This window comes from Melanaphis sacchari, unplaced genomic scaffold (genome assembly GCF_002803265.2).
Source record: "Melanaphis sacchari strain LSU unplaced genomic scaffold, SCAv2.0 Contig72_pilon_pilon, whole genome shotgun sequence".
Lineage (NCBI taxonomy): Eukaryota > Metazoa > Arthropoda > Insecta > Hemiptera > Aphididae > Melanaphis > Melanaphis sacchari.
Genome location: NW_020271519.1, coordinates 493,627 through 515,183, shown reverse-complemented (window position 1 = coordinate 515,183; position 21,557 = coordinate 493,627). Strand labels below are relative to the sequence as shown.

General features: G+C 26.7%; 2 protein-coding genes across 2 annotated transcripts in view; both read left to right on the top strand.

The window, feature by feature from the left end:
- LOC112600797 overlaps positions 1 to 935 on the top strand; it is a 1,888-nt gene extending 953 nt beyond the window's left edge. The window contains exon 3 of the mRNA XM_025348101.1: positions 792 to 935. Coding sequence (XP_025203886.1) covers positions 792 to 935 — 144 coding nt within the window. The remainder of the gene's footprint in view (positions 1 to 791) is intronic.
- A 2,589-nt stretch (positions 936 to 3,524) lies between these two features.
- Positions 3,525 to 21,557, top strand: part of LOC112600794 (agrin-like) — a 166,016-nt gene continuing 147,983 nt past the window's right edge. Inside the window, exon 1 of the mRNA XM_025348097.1 lies at positions 3,525 to 3,924. Coding sequence (XP_025203882.1) covers positions 3,546 to 3,924 — 379 coding nt within the window. The 5' untranslated portion in view covers positions 3,525 to 3,545. The remainder of the gene's footprint in view (positions 3,925 to 21,557) is intronic.

Genomic DNA, 21,557 nt, shown 5'->3' with positions numbered 1-21,557 from the left:
TCCATTCAAGATATTGATGTGAATGTTTTTAACATATAAATATTAAACAACATTAATTTATAAAAATAATTAAATATTTTTTTTATTTTGCAATAAATATTGAACTAGAATAAACATTTTGGTTGCGTAATATGACTAATTGTTTTATATTAGTTGTTTATATTATAAATGTGCGATATAACATTAAAGTCACTTATGCACTACTTTATCATAATATTATGTGTTATAAAGATATTCTATAGGTAGTTAATAGGCACTTATCATCTATCGTTTAGTAAAATGTACTTTACGTTAAACGAAATTCAGAAACATTGGAAAGTTTTTGAAAGTCTTTAACGACATCACGTTGATGCTTTTGCAAAAGCTCTCCGTGATGTATTAATGTTATTAAAAGTATTCACGAGTATTTACAATATTTTATGGTTCAATATTTTATATTATATGCTATAGTGTTGGATTTTACGAAGGGTTTTAATAGCTTATAATATAATACTTGTCTCGAACCAAAGTTTTGAATTAGATATCTACTTGTATTTTATCCAGTAAAAAAAATATTAGTATAAAAATAATGTTTAATCATTTATATTTCAAATATTATTAATATTATGTTTATATGTCTAATATATAATTATTATTTATTACTTATATTCTAAATAAAAACTAATTGTACGAAGGTATTAAATTAACCTAAACTATTTACATAGAATTATTATTTGAATCTTATACCGAGATTTGTGATTATTTTATTTGAATTATAATATGATTTATGGAGATTTTCGATTTTTTTTCAGGTGTTAAAGCACGTTTTGCTTCTAAGAAATTATTTCCAATGTGCTCACTTTATTCTCATGAGTTCAGAAAAATGTAAAAATACAAGTTCTGTAATCATTCTTAAACTATTTAAAATAAAATTCGATTCTTGGATGCAAAGATAATTAAAATTTAGTATGTGATTTTTATTGGTTCTATAATAAAAATCATACTGAGTTCTTTTTCTGAGTAACTTGATTGCAAATAAGAAATAAAATGAATATTTAAATGCATTTAAATGTGTACGAATATTGCATATTGAATTACCGAACGAGCACAAAATGTAGTATTAGAATTAGGTTTATTTTTCAAAAGATCAGAAATTTGATATTTATATCAATTTATAGATTTTTGTTAAATCACGTGTACTATAAAAAAACCTTAAGTTTTAAAAAGTTGCTTATCTCTGATTCATTAATTTAAAATGTAAAACTGAGATGTATTTCTAATAACAAATAGTGTTTTTTCTGTTTCAATAAACTAGCAACTTCTTTTAAGGGGCTAATGTAATCTAGGACTTGTAGCTAATTTAAATCGATTGCAATTATAATTAAATTTTATAAAAGTATTACTATATTAGATAACTGTTGTATTAAGCGGTTTGGATTGATAAAATAAAACATGTCAGCTATTTCGTTTCACCTATAACATTCTGTGACCGTTTTTAACCACATTAGGACAATTTTTTTTTATTCCATCACCATTATTAACGTATAAAGGTTTATAAACTATCATGATACGACTCTCCGTTATTACCATCATATAAATCCAGCGCAATAATGGCAACGTGTGTACCAATGACGATAAAACCGTCGTCATAACGTGCTTTACCAGGGATCCTCGATTAATATTTTTGTAGGGCGGGCCAGTTATAAGTTTAGAAAGTTTTTAAGAGTCATCGAAATTCAATTAACATAATATTTAATCAAAAATGGTAAATTAATAATCAAATCTAATTAAATGCTTTGTTAAATTTATCATTTAAATAATAATTTAAAAATAAACTTCCTGTCAGTGGCTTAGACATGAATTTCATTCACGATTTGCCATATTTGATAGTGATTCCTGTGCTATTAAATTCCCTTATATACAATATTATAATTGGAGATCGTGTTAAATTGCATTAAAAACATATAAAAATGAAAACTAACTTAGTTAGATTGTATAATTTCATAGAAAAATACGTAAAAATGTTACTATAAATATGCAAATTATACAATAAAGTTAATTTCATTAATATGATAAAATCAATACAAAATATAAGATTTATGTTATTTTTTAGAATTAAAATTGATAATTAAATATATTTCCAACTTATGTCTTATAATAATTAAAATATTTTCATAAAAAAAACCGCATTCTATGTTTACAGTTGTTGGTGTATATTTAAATTTTAAAACAATTTTGCAGTAAATTAGGCGTTATATCTAAATTATAGTGCTCTTTATTTAACATGAGCCAGCCCTCATATTTAGAAGTGAAAATATTTCTAAAAATCTTAACCACCTTCTCCTGATAAAAAATGTTATTATTATAATATAATGTACTGTCAGCCTACCTGTATCATATATTAAACACAATGACACGCTCCATTCAAAATCTAAAAGCGTCATATGTAAATATTTTTTTCTTTAGGGGGTGCCATCGCATATCCTGCAAAACTCTGGTTCCGCCTATGCATTATATCATTGTAAGATTTAATAGTTTTATATTATTCATTTTTTCAATAGCATTCATAAATTTATCTTTCATTTTTTTTTTTTGCATTCAGAATATTTGTTAGAATAACTTAAATTTTACTTTCAAATGTACAATATTCATATACAACTCAGACAACTGTAATTTCATTAATGTAAACCAATGTGTTTTTTTGTACCAGTTATTTCAACGATATAATACTTAAGGTATCGTCTTTTAAACTTTTAACCAAATTTTTAAATTTGTTAATATAATTTAAATAGTAAACGCAGTATTTACTAAATTTCTTCTTAGAATAATACGTTTTAAGGTAAATACGCATTATTATAAATTCTGTAGGAAACAGTTATATGTTATAAGAACGATTTACGATAAGTACCTTACAAATTGCTGAAAATTAAAAATAAACGTTGTCTTAATAATGATTTTATGTTGTGAACACCGGTTACCTGCTTGTATTCTACATTATACATATTAATAGCCTTTATATCATAAAGTTAGTCAATAAAATAGTTTGGTCATCGAAACACATAAAACACTCAAAACTGCAATATATAATGAAATAGCTAGGGAGAATACATTATACTGTACCTATATATTTGGCTATATTATATTTGATTTATTTAGCGATAAAAAAATGTGTCAGAGTTATTGTAACATTAATTAAATCCGGTCTTTATATCATATTAAACTTGATTTTAGTGAGCCAATACTAAATTCATGCGTGAACCGTCTATTTATAGGGACCCGAGAGGCTTAAAAATGAAATTATAAGCCCTCCTCGAGTCCCGAGGAATCTATTGTTGATATAATTTTTGTCGGAAACGACCCAGCAGTATTTAAGTCGACCGAGTACGAACAAACAAATAAACGAACAGATAATAATTATTATTATATACATGTGTGCTTAAAATTGATTTATCCTGTCCCCGAAAAAGTTGTAATAGCAATATTGAATCTTTAATACTATATAACGTAAAATCAAATGTTCGCATCGTTTTCGCATTACAGGTGTGTGATCGGCGGCGGCGGAGGCGATGGCCGCGTACGGCGTGTACGGTAACGGCAGCTGTGGCGGTGACGTTTACACGCATGGCGACGACACCGATCTGTATCACCAAGTGGTGGTGCTCTCGAAACCGGACGGTTCGTGCGTGCGGAGCCAGGCCAACGGCAGTGGCGGCGGCGGTGCCACCACCGTGGAAACCGTCAACGGACGGTATAACGGCGATTACCCGCACCAACAGCAGCCGTACGACTCTGGCGGTGCCGGTGCCGGCGGCAGCGGTGGTGGTGCGGGCGGCCAGCGCCGTCACCGCCGGTCGTTCTGGTGCCGGACCACCACGCTGGCCACCATCAGCGCCTTGCTGGCCACGATGTTTTGCGTCACGTGCGTCGTCTTCGTCTACTACAACTGTGAGTACAACCACATGCATCGCGTCCGCATGTCGTCGTTATCGCTAAATATCGGCTTCCATAAAGTCCTGAACGCACGATAATTGGTGGACGCGACACGAGACGGACGTCGTCATGACTTCGGAAGTCGCCCGCCGGGATCGAAGTTTTATCGTTCGTTCACCGTCCGCGAACCGGAACGATGTCTATGTGCCGCGGAGATTGTTCCATATTAATTATTATCACTATTATAATACGATTGGTTGGGGGGGGGGGCGGCTTGTGCGGGTCGGCGGCACGTTAGGTCGTCGGACACTCGACGGCGTAATAATATATCGAATTGCAACGACCCACGCGCCCGTGTCGTACGTGATTTCGTGTGATGATATTTGTTTGAAAAAATAATTTCTAACACTCATCCATTTTTCATCCATTTTGGTGGTCCCGAATGCTTATTCTTTTTATGATCGTATACAGCGCATGCACATATTATAATGTACATAGTAAGTACATACGTATATGTACATAGTTTCATCAGTAATGATCGGGGCAACGCATTCTAAGTATATATTTCGTTTCGTGTAACAGATACTTCAGAGACGAAACTTTTAATTTTTTCTTTTTTTTTTTTTATATAACTCTAAGGTCGTTTTATAATTTTGAGTGCATAATCATATTAATGCGTTATAAGAACTTTTTGTGTAAATTGAAAAAATTTGAAATGTCATATCAAGTTATAGTGTTTTCATAATTTTTGTTTCAATAGTTCTTTTAGGTTGGTATTTTTAATCCGTATCAGATTTCAATCGTTTTATATGTTCGAAATGTTTGAATGCGGTAACGTCTTTAATTTTTCCAACAGTTATCGGACGTGGTGTCTTACCGGGGCTCAAACAAATGACAAATAATTATTGATCAGTTAAATACATCGCGATTACATTTATTTTCAGTATAGTTACTGTTTATTTATTATATACATGACAAGTTTGGCATATGGTCTTTTTATCATTTTTAGTTAAGATAAAAAATTTTTAAAAATGACGAAAGTTAAGTCATCGTTTTTCTATTACTTGCGTAGTTGCATGTCAATAAAAATATATTGGTATTTTTTTAAGGGCTTTAGGGTATTAAATTCAGGCCTTAGTAATAATTAAATTCCAGAACGCAATTGAGATGTCTATATATTATAGTATAATAAAATAATATAACTTTAATGATAATTTATTCAAAAGTATGTTATGTTATGAGTATGCATCGTATAATATTGGGTAATTTACTATTCGCTGGTGGACTGAAAAAAGGAAGAAGACAATTTGCTAAGAAAATATAGTATAGCATTATAAAATTGTGATTATAATATACTCAATAATTATTAAACAACGAATAACTGTCTGTCTACAGAGAATATATCATTATCAAAACTGTAATAGGTTTAGATTTTCATTATATAATATAATATATATATATTATAATAGTACATTAACTGGTAATAATTGTATACATAATTAACATACATTTTTGATAAATAGCCACTTTGGATGGGGAAAGTTATTAAAATCCATGCCTGGATTGATAGAAAATATTGTGTACTTAGTAAGCGAACAGTGAACATATCATTTTTATTAAATAAGTACTCATATAAAAACCAATAAGACTAACCGAGAGAGAATGCAAAGAGTTACGGCCGGCGATGGAACGAATTGTAGGTGTGTGTGTGTGTGTGTGTGTGTGTGTGTGTGTGTGTGTGTGTGTGTAGAAAGGAGGGGGTAAAGTCAAAAGAGATTTATCACCGGAGATAAAAACAATAATAACATTTTTCGTAAATATTATCTTGTTATACGCGTAGCGTTTATGTAATATATCGATGACAATATATAAGTATAACGAGTGCGAAGTTAGCCCCTTTAATTAATCACATAGCTTCCAATTACTAATAGCAGATTCCTGTTTCCAAGGTGATTATTTTTGTGTAGAACACAATAATTGTCTCAAGTAATTTTTGTTTTCAAGAATTTTTTTTCGAGACTATTAGCTCTTAAAAATTAGGCTGTTGGTACATAAAATATAATTTTTATGTATTTTATGCGCTAGATATTTTTAGAAAATCAAAACTAAATTATATTTTTAATAATGTTTTTTTTTTGTTTTTATTTTGTTAATGTTAGTTTACATGTGAGATAAAAATTGAGTATAATTTGAAACTGTACATTTGTAGAAAGTTTTACTTTTCTAAAAAATACTTAAATTGGAAAATTTGAAAAATCATCATAGTAAAAATTTACTGTCAAGTACCTCGTTATTTATGTATAACATGAAACTGCACCACATTTTATTGGGCGAATGAGAATAATAATAAAAAAAAATTAATAATAATAATAATAAATATTCTGCATACGAAAGTGTACAAACGTAGAACTATGGTCAAAGATAACTATCCTGTAGTGCGGCATATTCTAGTAAATAGTAATACACACTCAATTATAAACGAAGGTATGTCTGTTATAGTGTATGAGTAATATATATAAAATAATTATATTATTCATATAACACAAGTGTTTCAGAAAAGTAACTGGACTAGTTTTATAATAATATTTCTATTACTTACTAGTCGAGTAATTTGAATAGGGTTTCACTAATATTTTTAATATATCTGGTTTGAAAATTTCATTTTGCAATACGTGGAAATTTAATGATAATTTTGTTTATACTTGTGTATACTACGAATATAAACATAATTCGAATTCCTGTGAAACTATTGAATTTCCGTTTAATCCTATAATAGTTTTATTGGAAACAAGAATACTTATAGCTAATATCTACACAACCTACTAATTATGTGTTAAATTGTGATTCATATTATTTTTTAAATTGTTAAAAATGAAACAAAAAAAAAAAAAAAAAACCGATTTATAAAACATAATTTTGTAATTTAACAAAATATATAATATAACTAAATTATTTTTAATAATACACTACTCGTTTTCTATTGTGATAATTTTTTAATATATCGTCTCTTATAATATGTTATAATTGACCTTTAATATATTATTTTATGTATGAAATATTCACATGAACTTGTATTATTTATTAAGTGTGCACTCAATACTAATGTCTTATTTCATCTAAAATCATTGTTTTAACACATTTTTTTAAATTTTTAATTAAGGAAGAGACAGTGGTAGTTCTGTAGTAGTAATTAACTATCAAAATTGTCGGTAATGTGTAGGCTTAAATACATTATATTGAATACCATACAAAAATCATAAGTTTTTTAATTCATTTTTTAAATTGTTATACTCTAGTCTAATTTTTCAGAAACGAAATTTCAGTTTTTATTTAATGTTAAATCGAAAACATCAGAGGTATTATTACAGAAAAAATAAGCATTTTTCCGATAGTCACGTGTCAAGTAGCCATTTTTCCTGTATAAGCGGATTTATCTATAAAATGCTTTTACTGTTTTATGATATTGTCACGATCAATAAAAATATACTACATAGACCTCATAATGTTTATATTTTTCCATTATAAGTGGGATATTCAGCGACAGGGAACTAACGATGCGACAAAGTTTGGAAGTTTGGAATACTGATAGTCCGTGTTGAATGATATGATACCTATTATAACAATAAATAACGACATTATGACAATTACTTGTACATTTTATTTCATATTATTAGTGTTCAAAACCAAATTGAAACACGACAGAAATTTTAGACGGATTACAGCAGCCGATCGGAATTATATTTACATAATATAGTATACGTAAATAATAATACAAATCTGCCGCTGTCTGAAGTCATCAAAACGCAAATCCAAACTAACATTCGTCCCATATATTATAATAATTAATACGGATTTGGGGACAAGGCGTACCACCCGTATAAATGCGTCTTTCGTACACGAAAGTATTCACTACCCTCTTCTCCTCTCAAGCATAAGTAATGACTGAGGGTGGAAGAAGGGTCACGGCTCCTCGGGAGATTATTATTCTGGTACATATAGTTTGACATTGAGTTGGCACCGAACCCGGTCATAGATTAAAGTATACATACACTTGTATCTTATAAAAGGCGTAAAGTAGATGTTTGTCTAAGAGCGCCAAAATGTTGTAACACAAGAAGGGCGATAACTAGTTTAATGTATGTTAACGTATTATTCAAGAAAAATCACATTAAGTAAAATTATGTTGTTTTTTTAGTAGTGTTTTTCTTAGGTAAATTTATGAAGAACAATTACGTAGCAGGTGACACCAAAATATATTTTTTAATATCATTATTTTATTATAGACCGGTTTCGTTTGAACCCATAGTTGATTTATAATTAACTTTGACAATTAATCAGAATTAAAGTATATAAATCATTTTTTTTTCTTTCAAAATAATGCAGGTTTTTTGATCATTTTTTTTTTTTTTTTAATCTACATAGTGTATTAAGTAGATCGATGGTGGTGAAGTTTGAGATGAGAGGATTTGAGTTGTATTGTAATTTTATACGGAATCTTTTATATAATTTAGAATCTTAATTTTATTTTGAATGATTATTATTTTTAAGTCGTAATATAGAGTTTGATTATTTACATACCCTGGGGCATTAATTATTGTTCTGAGAAATATTAATTGGAATGACTTTATGATTTTTATGTTGGAATTTTCAGAAGCTCTCCAATAATAAATTTCCATAAGAATCCAAGGGAAAGAGGAACAATTTGTAGATTAATATATATTTTTTTCAAAAAGTGTGTTTAATTTAATAAGGGTCATAGTTGGTGTAGTTTCTGATAAGTAATTTTTTTTTGTTTTGATATGAGTTGCCCATGTAAAGTATGTATCTGGATACATTCTAAGATATTTTACTGATTGCTCAGGTGGCATTTATCTATTATTGACATAAACTAGAGGGAAATCTTGAGGACGAAGTGAAAATTTATGTGGGACGATTCCGATTTGTTTATTTTTGTTCTCCACTTAGTAAACCAACTTTTTAGTTGATTAAGATGATTCTGGGGGTGAAAAAATTCTGCGACCGGATTTGGATAAGAAGCAACTATATTTGTATTATTTACAATAGTTCCAAGAATTATGGCGTCATTATGTCGTTACTCAAAACAGCTATCTGAAGAATAACTATTGTACAAAGTGGAAGCGAGGATACTTTTTTGAGGTACAGGGGCACAAGATTTCAAAAAACGATCGTTAAGGAAGGATTGAATTATTAAACAAGAGAGAGTTTGTAGAAACTTAAGTTTGTAGAGTAGCTCAGGGTGCTAAATGCAGTCAAATGCCTGAGTCACGTTTAAAAATGCTTATGAGCAGTTATGCTTTTTTTCTATGAATGACAAATCTGAAATCGGTGTAATTTGTGAGTGGTTGAATGTTTTTATTTAAAATTAAATTGTGTGTTAGGAATAATATTATTTTGAGTTAGAATTGGGTTGATTCTTTTAAGAAATGTAAATAATCTACAAATATCAAATAATTTCTCATGAAATAAAAAATTGCCGCTGAATGCAATTTATTTTGTAAATATTATTTATTTTTTTCGTATTATGTCTAACCATTACATAACATTTCATGCAAGGCAATGGACAGCGTTATGTTTCTGTCTAGATACAGACGGCTATACGATAATTATAGTTCTCAGCATGTGTATTATATATAAGTCACATATTATAAAGTCTAAGGGGTTAATATTAATGAACTCTGTGAAACGTAAAGACAAACCATATCACCGACGATTACGAGGCCATGATGGGTCTTTCGTATGCAGGAAAATATAAAGGGCACTGTCAAATTGTCTAATTGGCATAATGTTGGTGCAGACGTCTCTCTAAAAGTATCGTTAGATAATTTATACTCACCGTATAAAGTCTAATTGCAAATTGCTACCGATTTTACTGAATCAACAGGAATCATTTCATATAAAATACATACAACAATTTTTTCGAATTAAAGTATACATTTTAAAATATAGGTAAGGCAATCACAATCAAAGAGGAATGTATGGATAAATGTTGAACGGATTTAACAAATTCTATAGAAAAAACTCTTGATTTTTTATTATATTTAAAATTGAAATATAAAAATCAATTTTGTATAATATTATCTTGATTGTTTTTATTTTTTTATTTTATATAAGTATTATTTTATGTTGATAATATTATTTAGAGTAATAAATTATCATTTATCAGCGTGTAAAGAATTTATTCATTTACAAATAGAATAAACAATTATTTAAATTAATAATTACTACTTCAAATTGAATACAACGTTCTTTAATTAAGAAATATTTAGAGAAATATTATTATAATGAACATAAATAATATGATTGGTCTAAATTACGTATATGTTGCATTTTTTATAACGAGAGAATATTATAATTATAACAATAAAAATTATATCCAAATGCTTTATTTCGTAACAAAGAGACGAGCATCAGAAATATCTAACATTCCTTCTAAAGCTCTACACCGAAAAACTTAAAATATAATATGATAACCTTTATTATTAAATCTAAGTTAATTAATCAATTATAATTGGTATGTACACAATTTAATTTAAGATCAATAGTAAACGTAATATGTGTCTATTCGTTCTGCCAAAGGCCATAGTTGTAGAGGCTATTTATAATATAATAAGAAAAAAGAAATGTTTCTAGTAGATAAAAATGTCGTTTACTATTTCATTATTAGTATTTGACTTCACCGTAAAGGTGTATAATAGACAAGAAATATGTTATACGTGAAAATGTAATATCGTAGAGGTGTCTGAACAAATTTGGTGGAATACGTTTCTCATCTCTGGTGACACGTCCAAACTGTATTATTTTGACTGTCCGATTATAAAAATCTCGTCGTTTCATTTTTTTCTCGATCTCCAGCGCCCCGTAAACTTTATTACGATATAAATTTAATATTACGAGTATATAATATAACATATCACTATTACTACACGCACATACGTAGTACATACAAAATAACACATACATATTAATTTATATTTAATACCGTATTCTATTAATGTTTATTTTCGGTCATAATTATGACTTATGATTAATTTTAGCTATACATGACTAAATGAGATAATTATAGAAAATATATCGTTTTTAACATTTTTTATCCTATAAAAAGTAAAAACTAACACGTTGTGTACATATTATCTTCTACACAACTATACAGTCTACGATGAAAAAATTAGATATCACGTACGTTTTCCATTATTCTTATTGTTTGGGTAACAGTAAGAGAACGGAGAAGAAAAAGTATAATCACTTACTATTTTTAAATGTTTTTTTTAACTTAATTGTTATTACTTATTGTTACTACAACTTGTTTTAAGATTATTAAGATATTATAAAAATATGAGCCCTTCAAAGAATTTTTCGTTAAAAACCCTCTAATTGATTAAAATGCTATGCAAAAATGTTATCATCGGACAACGTTATTATAATATTATTGCAATACTTATGATTAATACACGAGTTGAACATTTTCTTGGACATAAAATATTAACGATTAGCAGTGAATATTTATTTTTTTTATATTTTTTTTTTAACAAATTCAAAATATGTATTAAGTATTTTTGTTAGATATGATATTTCATGCAAAATATATACATATATATATACGTTGTATTACCATTGATAAAATATACATAGATGGTTCAAGTGATGCGAAAAATCGTTAACGCTTTATAAAGTGAAATAAGAGATAAAAATATAGTAGTGTGGGAGCCATGCCAATAAATTGTGCTGTTAGTAATTAGTTCTGTTATAAAAATGTTTGATTATATTTAGAGAAAATAGCTATCGCCTTTTTGTTATTAATGTTATCACTATCGTTGCGGAATTAAATATTTAAATTTTAAATTTGCAATGAAGTTGTTATACTTTATATGTTATCTGTTTATAATGTATTTATCTATGTTTTATATAATTATATTACATTTTTTAAATGTCCTGTGCTTGTGGTACTAAATGTTCGTATGTGAATCGTGGTAAAAGTGCTTGTTCTGACTTGAGTTTTAAAACTCTGTTTTCCGAATGATAAAAGTTCATAAAGACAATAGATAATAATCTATGGCAAGAAATAAGAATATTAATAAAATTAATAATTATAATATTTACATATTTCTTCTTTTTATTATAATTTGGTAAAATAACAGGTATTAAGTAGGTTTTAATTAAATTGTATAATACAGGAATAAATAAATGAATTTTTAACCTACCTAAAGCAGTTTTTTTTGTTTGTTTTATCATGTAATACTAAGCTTATACATTTAGGACAATATGTTGCTGTATGCTATTACATTTTTATATTTTATTTTTCATATTTTATACAGTTGACTCAGGTCATAACATATATAACATAACTGTTCGTTTAATATAAAATTCAAGTGTAATACTTGTATTATAAAAATGAAAAGTTGAATATAATTTTTTTATATCATTAGTTGTTTATATTTTTATGAAACGCTGATTTATTACATCTTGATGTAGTAGATTTAAATAAAAGCTACTTTGTAAGCATCACTTTGTAGAAAACGATTTTACAAGTTTTGATAAAATGTTCAATACCACAAATGTCCACACTGCAACAAAATATGACATTTTACGCGCTTCTTCACCAAGAACAACATACAAAAAAAAAATGTTTTTCTTTATTAAGTCTATGTGTTGTTGCCATGAAAAAAACTCTCATCACCAACAAACTGTTTACCGTCTAAAATAAATTCACCATTAGCAATAACATTCAGCTCTAAAAAAACAATCCATTTCTTAATACCTAATAAATCTTATAAATTACAATCTTCGTCTTCAATTGTCAGTACTGCGGATATTACACAATAAACTAGAACTCTAATGCACAAAACGATTGATTTTCCATTTTCCATAAAACCACAAAAATATTTTCTGTGACCACTGGTTATACTAGCTATAGTATTATATAATAGATTAAAACATTCATTGCTCAAAAAAATATCAATGGATCCAAAAAGAAAACTGCTTAGAGATACCAGATCAGTTTATTTTGATAGAATGCTATAGGTATGGGATACTTAATGCGATTATAATATGTTATATATTTATAAAGAACAAGATGATATTGGCTGTTTACTAAATACTTGAACATTGTTTGAACAGTTATTATTTATTTTGCATGTTATTTGAGAAATAAACGCTTTAAATGTCATGATAAAATCTGATAAAGGACATACCAACATACAAGGAAACGAAACACCGGATAAAGGAGCTAAGCAAATTGCACAATCAAACCTAACAAAAATACAAATACAAACCTACACTGACATCAAAAAACAAATAAAAAAACATGTGCAATAGAATGGGAAAAGTTATGGAAAAAACAAAATCAAAAACTCAGTGAAATCAAAAAAACAACCCTCAAGTGGCCTTCAAACACCAATAGAAAAACGAAACAATCATAAATAGATTAAGAATAACACATACAAAAATTACACACGGCTTCTTAATGGCCAAAGAAGAACCATCAATTTGTACCATATTTAGAACACGAACAACAGTGAAACACATATTAACCGAGTGTTAAAAATACAAAGAGCTCAGAATAAAAAGCGATCTACTCGAACTATTAGTAAGGTTAGGTTAGGAACCGACAAAGAATCAAACTTAAAAGAAAAAAAATTTCTAAAAATGTCCGAATTATTTAATTTAATTTAATTTACACAATAATATTTCAGTATAAGAAAAAAAAAGTGTAAAAATGTAAAATTTAATTTATACGCTAATAATCTTTGTTGTTGAAGCGGTTTTTTGTTTAATAAAAAAAAAAAAAAATTAAATATTAAACATATTATTTGGAAAAAAAAATCTGATGAAGAAAATAAATTTAATGAATAAGAATTTCTTATTTTTTTGTAGAAACTTTGGCTTTAATATATCTGATATTTTTTAAAAGACCAACACATAGATTTACTTAATTAATTACTTTTACACGACAAACAATTTAAAACAAATTTTAAATAATTTCGTACAAAAAATTCATACGTACATTTTTGATAAAATATAAAAAAACGATTTGTCATATGTATATCTGTAGCTTAATAAATCGTGCAGAGATCATTTTAGTTATATAAGTATTCATTTTATTAATTGTAAACTCCTCAGAAATTTTAATAAAAGTCTAAAAATATTAAAAACATCAGAGTTGAAAAAATTTAAGCATTTTAAGAAATAATTAAAAAATGTATTATTGGTATGCATTTTATAAAAATAAAAATAAATTATAATGAAAATAAATTGATTTCTATTTATTATTAATTATTTCCTTATTTTCTTTTTAACAATCATACAATTTATATTATTCACGGTTTTAATGACAAAGGTTTATAAATTTTATTTTATTTAGTTACAAATCAATGTTTTATTTAAGTTATTAAATCATTACTTATATATACATTTATAGGTTTGTCATATCTTAGATTCTGAGCAGAGCGATGATTTTTATGATTTTACCACGTTTTTTTTCTGGTTGCAAAATTGGCGTAATTGGTACTTTAACTATACTATTTTAGTATATAACTATTAAAATTGTTGAATTATAAAATACCTTAGGCTGATGGTCCATTTCGCTCAAAATATAAAATAATTTAAGGAATAGTTAGATTTAGTAAATAGTTATAATAGTATTTAGTATTAATTTATATTTTTGATATTAGTATTTCTTATTACGATTTGACAGTCAATTAAGGTGTTTTTCCGGCGTACTCTTCATCTCTAGTAAATGTTTTTATCGCCAATCCAATTACGATAATAATTATTTAGTGGACAATTACTTTACTCGGTACCTATTGAAATTCTTAAGTTACTAATTTTTGTGTTCTCATGTTGTCCATTAACTTGGAATATCTATGTACATTTAATCAATGATATTACTTATGTGTGTGCATTATAGTACGATGCTTGAGTATATTAAATTTTGCCCTGTACAATAATGATTGATATTGCCTAAGAAAACAAATTTGTAACAATATTTGTAAATATTTTGGAATATTCCGTACTTTTGGGTATTAATAGTATGGGAAATTATAATAATCATAATCACATAGCACAATATTTTACGATGCAGACCTTCGTGATGTATACTGCAGTTGGATGGTTGGTTGTTGTATTTTAGGATGCTGTTCCTGGAATTATATTCCGAGACCAGAAAAGAAGATAGTCTTAAAAACATTCGTATACATTTTTATTATGTACTAGTTATTATACTTAAATGGATTGTTTAAATAGAATAAGGTTTATTGCAAAAGCAAAAATGATTACTGAAAAAGCATTATATTATCCATTCAGTATTTTTTTTGTTTTTCTTATTATGTTAAACACATCACCTACATGTACGTATATTAAATATTATACACAAAGTGGTTCTTTAAACAGTTTGAATTCATCGATTTATGTTAAATAAAAAAATAAAAATATATTGTTATAACTTATAAGCATCTATACTTATATCAATAAAATTAAGATAAGTGGAATTGAGGTAAAGAGAACTAATGTAAAATAACACCACACAGTACTTTATTGATCTTTTTTTTTTAATAGAAATTGATAATGAAAATATGCTTAACACTGATGAATATTTTACCAAAAAAATATATTTGTTTATACTATTAAATATTAATACATTATTCTAAGATTTGTGATAAATTGTATAAACATAAAAGTACGAAAAACAAATAATTCCACTAAAAAAAATGTATATACGAATCGTTTATTTATAATATTATAAGTTTACGTAATCCGCATTGAGAATACTTAAAGTGATAAGTATTATAAAAAAAAATATCAAATCACATATGAGATTTACATTAAACATTCTCGAATTAAAAAAAGAAAATAAACTAGGATACGATAGTTACAAAACAACATAATAAAATCATAAACGTAATAATGTGTATGTATTATGAATGTATTATCTATATAAAACCAATATTTGTGAATGATAATCAATAGCCACTGTTATTGAATGAATTCTCAAATAAAATGTGAAAAATAAAATACATATATATATATATATATATATATATATATTTAGTAATAGTAAATTATAGTGATATTTTGACGCTTCTGTTATGGTGAGTTGAACAAATTTAAACGCATCTTCCACCAAACGGTTAGCGCAGTTACACATATTGGGCTTATATAGTGGGCTTGGTCTATATTTGTCTTTATTACATTATATTGTTGTACAATAACATATAACGTATATAATAGGATTGCCGGATAGACTATGGACGTTTACGTGCATATATTATTATATCATATATATTTGTCTATCGCAAAAACGAACGTCTAAATATAATATAAAACACACACACACACACACATATATATATGTGTGTGTGTGTGTGTGTGTACTATGTATATATTATATTACACGCGCCCGTCAGTTTTCATCAATACGCATTTTGTACAATATCTATTATTTATACTTAGAATCGAGTGTCTATTTATTATATCATTATTTTTATATATATAAATTCGATGTATAAAAAACGTAAGTCACGTATTGCGTATAAAATCCCTGGAATAAAAAAGAGATCGCGTAGCAGCCATACTCAGCGAACGACGGTATTGATGTGGAGGAAGTATATATAGGAGCCGTTCATCGATTATCTGACTCAAGGTTTACTCTCAAAAACCCTATGGGGACGTAGATTATTTTCACTATTATAATTACATAGTATATTATTATTATATATTTTTTATTGTTCACATCACATTGACACCACCTACGAAAAGACGAAGCCTGCGTCTGTAGCTTTCACATCACTCTTTAACTTCACAATCCATTATCATTAATTGTGAGAAAATTCTGACGACGCATCGTAAATAATTATTATAATTATTTTTGAAATTAAAAATTAGGCATTGTAATATTATTATTACGATGAAAATAATTTTATGATATCATACAAACCCGGCAATGTGGTGTAGCTGGTTTGCCTATACAATACGCCGTTTTAATATAATTATATAATTTAATTACTTTTTTTATTATTTTAACATTATTATACAAAAAACTGAAAAAAAATGATCATACTTCATATAATATGTTAGAAAACAAATCAGGTGATAGAAATGTGTACTTACATTCCTAAAATTTAATCCAGTATACCCATATACATATTCGTACCATTTAAAGATGTCATAGATTTTAGAATCATTGTATTATCAAGTATTGATTGCAATATTTTGGTTAATTATTTTTAGACAAATACTTAACAAAAAAGCAAATAAAGTAAACATGAAAACAACTTTATTTATGAAAAGTAAAGAAAAAAATGAAAATACCTTTTTAAACAATGAATATTATTTATCATATAAAGCAATTTATAAAATAATTATTATTACGCAATATAAAATACGTAATTGAGTTTTATTTATAATTGATAGGATTGATTGTAAGAATACTATATTAATAATTATACATTATATCAATTGAATATTATTTTATTATTTTAATTGTTCCAGTTAATAGGCGTGTGACGTACTTTAAGCATACGCAAATAACGCATTTTTGAGTTATTTAAATCAGTTTTTTATTGTTACATATTTTATTTTTAACCTATTTTTTATTAATGTATTATTTATATTCAAGTTAGTTGTTGTTTATTAAAATTAAGGTATTTTAACGTATATCATGTACATTTTGGTTATTTTACTATTTTGCTATGTTAATCCACCGTGGAATTAAATGCTAGTAAATGACTTGATAATTGAATTGATGTTATTGAAATTGAATTTATTATTATTCATAAAATTATTTAAATAATGTTTATTAAATTCTCTAGAGTGGATAAATAGATTTATTTTGTGAAACTAAAATAATAAAAAGAATACCACTTTTTACATAAATAAATAATTTATAACGATAAATGATAGTAGAAATACCTTTTACCTTTTTTTTTCAGCTTAAAAATCTCATTATATTTTGTAATGACTAAGTTTAATTTATGCAATTCATGTTTTAGTCATGAAAGACCTGTCTGAATGCTCTAGATTGTCAAAGAACATTTAAAAAATCATGAAATCACTCTTTTTGATCATTCTATCTTAATTTTAAGGTAGTCGACTACAAAAAATATAGGATCTGCATTCATAATAATTTCTCGTACTACTTCGAATAATATTCAATAAGATAATTTAATTTAATGGTTTTATTGCTACAAAGCATTTATAGAAACTATTTTTGTAATAATATTTAAAAATCATTTGCATTTGAATAACGTTTGTATTGAAAATATAAAAAATCTTAAAATATTTATGTATGACTGTACTGTATGTATATATTATATTTGTATGTATGTATCGTTAAAAAGTAACATACTTAAACTATTAAAATGTTGATGCCTATATTAGAGGGACTTAGTACTACTTGGATTTATATATTTTATATTATTGGTTATACAACTTTTATTTGAAATGTTGTAATGATAATTTATTGATTTCAGTTCTATAAACTATTTTGTAAATTTCAATGTAAAATATTATTCTGTCTATGTTATTAATTTGTGAATATTTAATATTTATCCATTTCCTTTTTCTGAATAGTAAAACATACATTAAAATAATTATATATTTTTCATAAAATTCACTAAACATTGGAATATTTTCTATTTTTTTTTAATGTTCTGATGTTATAACAAAATCACAAAGTAGTTCTTAAATTCTACATTGTGAATTTGTTATTATTATCTAAATAAATATAATAAATGTATATTTAGAGCTATAGGTCACAATGAAAAAAAAATATATTTTACCGCGTAAAAATGAAAATTCATTTTCAAAAGTTTTAAGTACCTATATGATTCATTTAATTTCAATATTAATATTCATATGGCAGAAATCAAAAATTAAAGTTTTACTTGCTATTCTTTAACAGAACACAACTAAATTATAATAAAATTTATTTGATTATTATTGTTTATCTTAAACGCTAAAATGTATTTTTTTACTATAAATAAATAAGAAACTTGAAAATATTTATATAATTTAAAAATACTAACATGTAATAGCAATATTACTAAATTAATAAATTAATGTTGATTATTTTGTTGTGAAGAATAAATTAATCTTATCAAATTAAATGGTGCATAATTTTTATATTTTAACATAAAAATAATTTTATATTTTTAGTTTCATATTTTTAAGTAAAATTAACTTTTTGATAAAATATTAAACTTGTTTTTAATTATATTTCAAGAACATCAATAATTATTAACATAATAATTACTACCAGTATGTTATATCATCTGATAGTAAAGTTTTCTGTTTATGCATTGACAGGTTTTATCATCGAAATTCCAACAAAAAAAATAATGTACCCTAGGAATATATATTTTGTTGCACAAATTATGATACCTGCAGTCAAACCATCTGACTTATTATTACGACAATATTCTGCTGTCTATTACACAGTATGCATAACTATGCCTAACAAAGGTAAATTATAATAAAAATCATAAAATAATACAAGTATTAAAACAATATTGGTTCTATAATTCGCGGTAACGAGCCTGCGACGGATAGCCACGAAATTTGTGTATGTATTAGTGTGGCGTGGGTGGGGGCGGGCGTTTAAGGGGGTGTGTGCTACCGATTTGGCAGTTGCGTCGGAGGTGTTTGGCCGACTGCAAATTTATTATACGAGTATATTCATTTGACGTGCTGTCGGGAGCAACGGGCTCGTGTTGCCTCTGTGGAAACGTCGCTTATAATGATATATTATATTATTTCGATATATGTATATATATTTAATATTATATACGACGGCAGCCATGACCCGAAAAGTGATAGCCGGATGTAAATTGTGCAATGGTGTACGTTCAGTAGAGGGAAGGGGAGGGGTTGAACGCAATATGGATAAGAGGAGGTAGTCAACTGGTCTAGAGGAAGGGGTAAGAATGGTGAAGTGATCTGAAGAGCGGTTGTGGTATGGTGAAAAGGAGGGGGGTCGAGGGGCGACGAACAAGTTTAAAAATCGATCGCAATCGTCAAATCGTTTGTTTTGGCCAACAAAAATTCCACAACGTATTATCCTCCCATCGGAAAACATCGAAGATATTAATTGCCGGCGCGTACCGTTAATTTCAAAAACTCCCCCAACAATGTTTTATTACCATTATTGTTTTTGTTTTTATCGTATTACTGTGAAAAAGCTCTCTGGCGCACAATTATTTTATTTAAAACATGACAAATTTCCAATCGAAAATGACGTAAAATGATTGAGTGGTTTAATTTCCACGCTGTATAAATTATATAATCGTCGACCTATGCATAAATCAATGGCTACAAAAAATTGAACATCTATAAATATATGTGTACTGAGCGTAAACCCATTCGCGATTAGACAAAATTAACGAGAGTAAACAGATATAATTCGTGTAATAATAAATAGTAATGACAATTAACGAGATTATTATTGTTGTGTCAGTTTAATTTATCATCAGTTTCAGTTCACTGAAATTTAATTTTTAAATGTATTTACAGAGCTTAAAATATTAACAATAACAATGTCAAAAAAACTAAAAATGTTATTGGCTTAAAAAATTATTTGATTTTATACAGTGTAAAAAGATAAGTTTATGATATGCGGTCCTCTTTTTTTTTTTCATATAATTTTATTCAATGGTAAACGAGCTTAAGATTGGTGAGATGAGAAAGGGAATTATCATAATATCATAATATCTTTAATAAACCAAATAGTAAGGTCCTAGCGGTTACTGACACTAATAAAAATCTATTAATATAATAAAGTTACTTGTATGTTTATAGGTAAATGTAATTACCTTTTATAATGATAATAGTTACAGTTATTGATTTTTTTTTTTTATATAATGTATTATTCAATGTTTTTATTTTTTTTTCAAATGTATTATTCACGAATTAGTTATTTGGTATGAAATTATCGACATAAATAATAACGTGCATTAAATTATATATCAAACGTGAATGACAAATGGTAGATTTCTGATGAACCAGTGGTGGTGTCCTGTAACCTTTTGCGTGTAATAAAAAATTTGATATGTATTATATATTAATAAGTGCAGCCCACTCTAAAAATTAGCGAGTTGTAATGGCAAATATTTACTCAATATTACGGCTACGAAAAATGTTTATATGGATTCAATTTGTTTGGTGCGAAAACGAAAACAAATCAGTTACACAAAACAGTAGTTTGTTGTGTTTTACTATAATTATTATCAGATTTTATTCTTAAAATATTACTTTAAAACTATACTGTTTTCAATTATTTGTGATGTTATAACACAATATTTACATGACTGAGTTTCCTAACTACTAAAACTAAACGTACGCGTCAGCAAACATATTATTTAAGTTTTATATAATCCTAAGGTTTTTTACTTTATACATACTTAATTAATTATCTTAAATATTAATTTATCTTTCTCTAAAATTTAATTTAAGAATACATTGTTCAGAAAACTTGCATATTATATTTTGGTGAAAATATTAAAATATTACCGCCTTCTTAAACATTGTATATTATATTATATAATATGGTCGGATAATGTATGAATGTACCCTACATACTAAAAACGTACTCCAAAAAATATATAATTATACTTTTAATTAAGTTAAAAATATAATTATAA